General features: G+C 48.3%; 1 protein-coding gene across 1 annotated transcript in view; it reads right to left on the bottom strand.

The window, feature by feature from the left end:
- Positions 1-1,602: 1,602 nt before the first annotated feature.
- Positions 1,603-2,589, bottom strand: part of HOXD4 (homeobox D4) — a 1,209-nt gene continuing 222 nt past the window's right edge. Inside the window, 2 exon segments of the mRNA XM_044427131.1 lie at positions 1,603-1,913; positions 2,398-2,589. The exon segment at positions 2,398-2,589 is cut by the window's right edge and continues 102 nt beyond it. Coding sequence (XP_044283066.1) covers positions 1,603-1,913; positions 2,398-2,589 — 503 coding nt within the window.

Raw genomic sequence — 2,589 nt, 5'->3', positions numbered from 1 at the left:
CAGCACATGCACTGGGGGCAAAGTCCCATGGAACTGAGCTAACGAACTCCGGAGTAAACCCGGGCTGTGAATTTAAAAGGAACGCGGAGTTAACTAGCGAACCCGCTTCCAGTTGCTGGAAGCTCTGCCTTGTGTTGGGCGTGTGTTTGGGGGTGGCGGCGGAATCTCTCTTCCGCTCCTATGGCAAGATATACTTGGAAGGAACTTGTCTTTTAGTTTTCTTAATGATCTGATTATTAAAGATGTTCTCGGAAAACCCTGGTTGCTGCTTTAAAAAGCCCATAAGCATCCGCCTTTGCGCATGGGTCCAATAGGAATGGGGTTTATGCCCGAGTATACCACTGCCAATTTTCCTCACCAAGTATTTCCTGGTTCTCAGACATCATCTGAAGAGATAAACGAGTTTCCCCAGTAGAGACTGAATCCGAAGCAACCCAGCCCTTTCCAGCCAAACTATCCAGTCCTTTCTGATCTTCCGTTTTGAAACTAACAGTTGAATTCAAAATATGATTTTAAAGTAAAACACCTCACCTAGTCTGGAGAGAAAATAATTTTTGATGTACAAATCACTTGAAATACTCACTACATTTTTGTTTTCTTTTCTTTTTTGTTTATCATTCATTTTGGGTCCCTTCCCACTCCTTTGGCTCCAAGCACAACACATGAACAAAAGGAAATGTTTTTATTCCACTCCATTTCAAAAGCATCATCATTCTTGTTTCTCATCTCTAAAAGCTAGAAAACATTTCTCTATATACAAACAATCAGACATCCGGGTAAGCAGAGAAAAGGAGAAAAATTTCTCTGCTTTCATAAACAAAATCTCAGCAAGGAGGGGGAAATACTCGCCTTCATCCTCTTTTGTATTTTTGGTCTGTCTTCTTCTCTAACCCCTTTTCTCATTTACCTAACCAACAAATAAATAAATACACTAATACAATAAACAAAATAAAATAACCCGTTTCACTTCATATTTTTAGAATATTTCTGCAAAAAGTTAGAGGAATGGGTAAGCTTTTAGTTTTATTTTCATGATAATGCAGCAGTGGAGGAGAGGAGAGCTCGGATGTTTTTCAGCACAGACTCCGGTTTTGGACTTACCCAAATGCACAACCCCGCATGGCACAGAACGGGAAAGGAGAGAACCACCAACCCGGCACCCCCATCTTCCCTTGCGGATTTCAAGTGCAACACCAGATGGTTTCATTTGCAATGGTGTGTTGACAGAGGAGTTTTATTCTAAAAATATCATCTTTATATATAGATATATCGATATCACTTTCTCACCACCTGGATGCAGAGTTTGTTTGTTTGCCTGCTTGTTTTTTGTTTGCATGGTTGTGCTGCTTTGCTTTATTCCTACTGAGGTCCATAAGAAGGCTGGGGTCGACTCCAGGCTCTCAGAGCAAGAGGGGGACACTTTGGGAGTTGTGAGCTGTTACGTGCAGGCTTCTGCCTAGGCAACCTGGCCGTTTGTACAGCACGGTGTGTTCGTGTATCTCTGTGTGAGAGTGTGCGTGCGTGCGTGCGTGCGTGCATGTGTGTGTCCTGGGCACCTTACTTCCGACTCAGACCGCTGAAACGGATCCGTTTCCAAGTGTCCTACAAAGTTGTCAGGTCAGTCTGATGCTCCTTGGAAACTGTCTGTAAGTGTTGGCCGCAGGCTGAAGAAGAACCGGAGGACCGGCCCTTCGTGTTGGGCAGTTTGTGGTCTTTTTTCCACTTCATCCTCCTGTTCTGAAACCAGATCTTGATCTGGCGTTCAGAGAGACACAAAGTGTGGGCTATTTCAATCCTGCGGCGCCTAGTCAAGTACCGGTTAAAATGGAATTCCTTTTCCAGTTCAAGGACTTGCTGCCTCGTGTAAGCGGTCCTGGAGCGTTTAGGTTCTCCTCCGGTGTAATTAGGATTCACTGAGGGAGAGAAAAATAACAGGCAAGGTTTAACAGCGACCCCCCAAAAACCCCACGAGCCAATCTTGACTTTCTCACTAGACACTGAGAAAGTAAAATGAGACCCACGAGCGCGTGTGAGGCCATTATATACACCATTACATTCGCTGCTAATAACAGATGCGCTTTCCTCCTCTCCCTCTCCCATTCGCTCGCATGCTCGCGCTCTCACTCACATGGCGGACTTTTAAAATCCCCAGTATTTTTTTCCTTTTTTTTTTTTTTTGCGCCCTGAAATGGGATCTTCTCCCGCTCCAGCCACATGGCCAAGAGGCCCTATTTCCTCAGCCATAAAAATTTATGGCGAGTGTAATTGGCTCGCTCGATTTCAACGCCATCTCTCTCACCGTGGAGCCGGGAGAGAACTGCGGGCCGGGAGGGGGGCGAGCAAGAGGGAGGCGCGCGTCGTGGGGGGGGCGGGGGGGCAGAAGGCGCCGCTGCTTACCCGAGTTGACGTGGACTTTCTTCATCCAGGGGTACACCACGGCGGGCTGCTTCATCGCGGCGGCGGCGGCGGCGGCTGCCCCGGCCGCGGGCGACGCGTTGGGGCTCTTGAGGCCGGGCTGCTGGCTGCAGGTCCGGGCGGCCGGCAGGGGCGGCGGCGGAGGCGGGCGGTGCGCCGCCTGCGCGGGGAAGT

The sequence above is a fragment of the Varanus komodoensis genome, unplaced genomic scaffold (genome assembly GCF_004798865.1).
Source record: "Varanus komodoensis strain SLA01 unplaced genomic scaffold, ASM479886v1 scaffold18_1, whole genome shotgun sequence".
In the NCBI taxonomy this organism is placed as follows: domain Eukaryota; kingdom Metazoa; phylum Chordata; class Lepidosauria; order Squamata; family Varanidae; genus Varanus; species Varanus komodoensis.
Note: the sequence above shows the minus strand (reverse complement) of the source record. Positions and strands in the feature narration are given on the sequence as shown.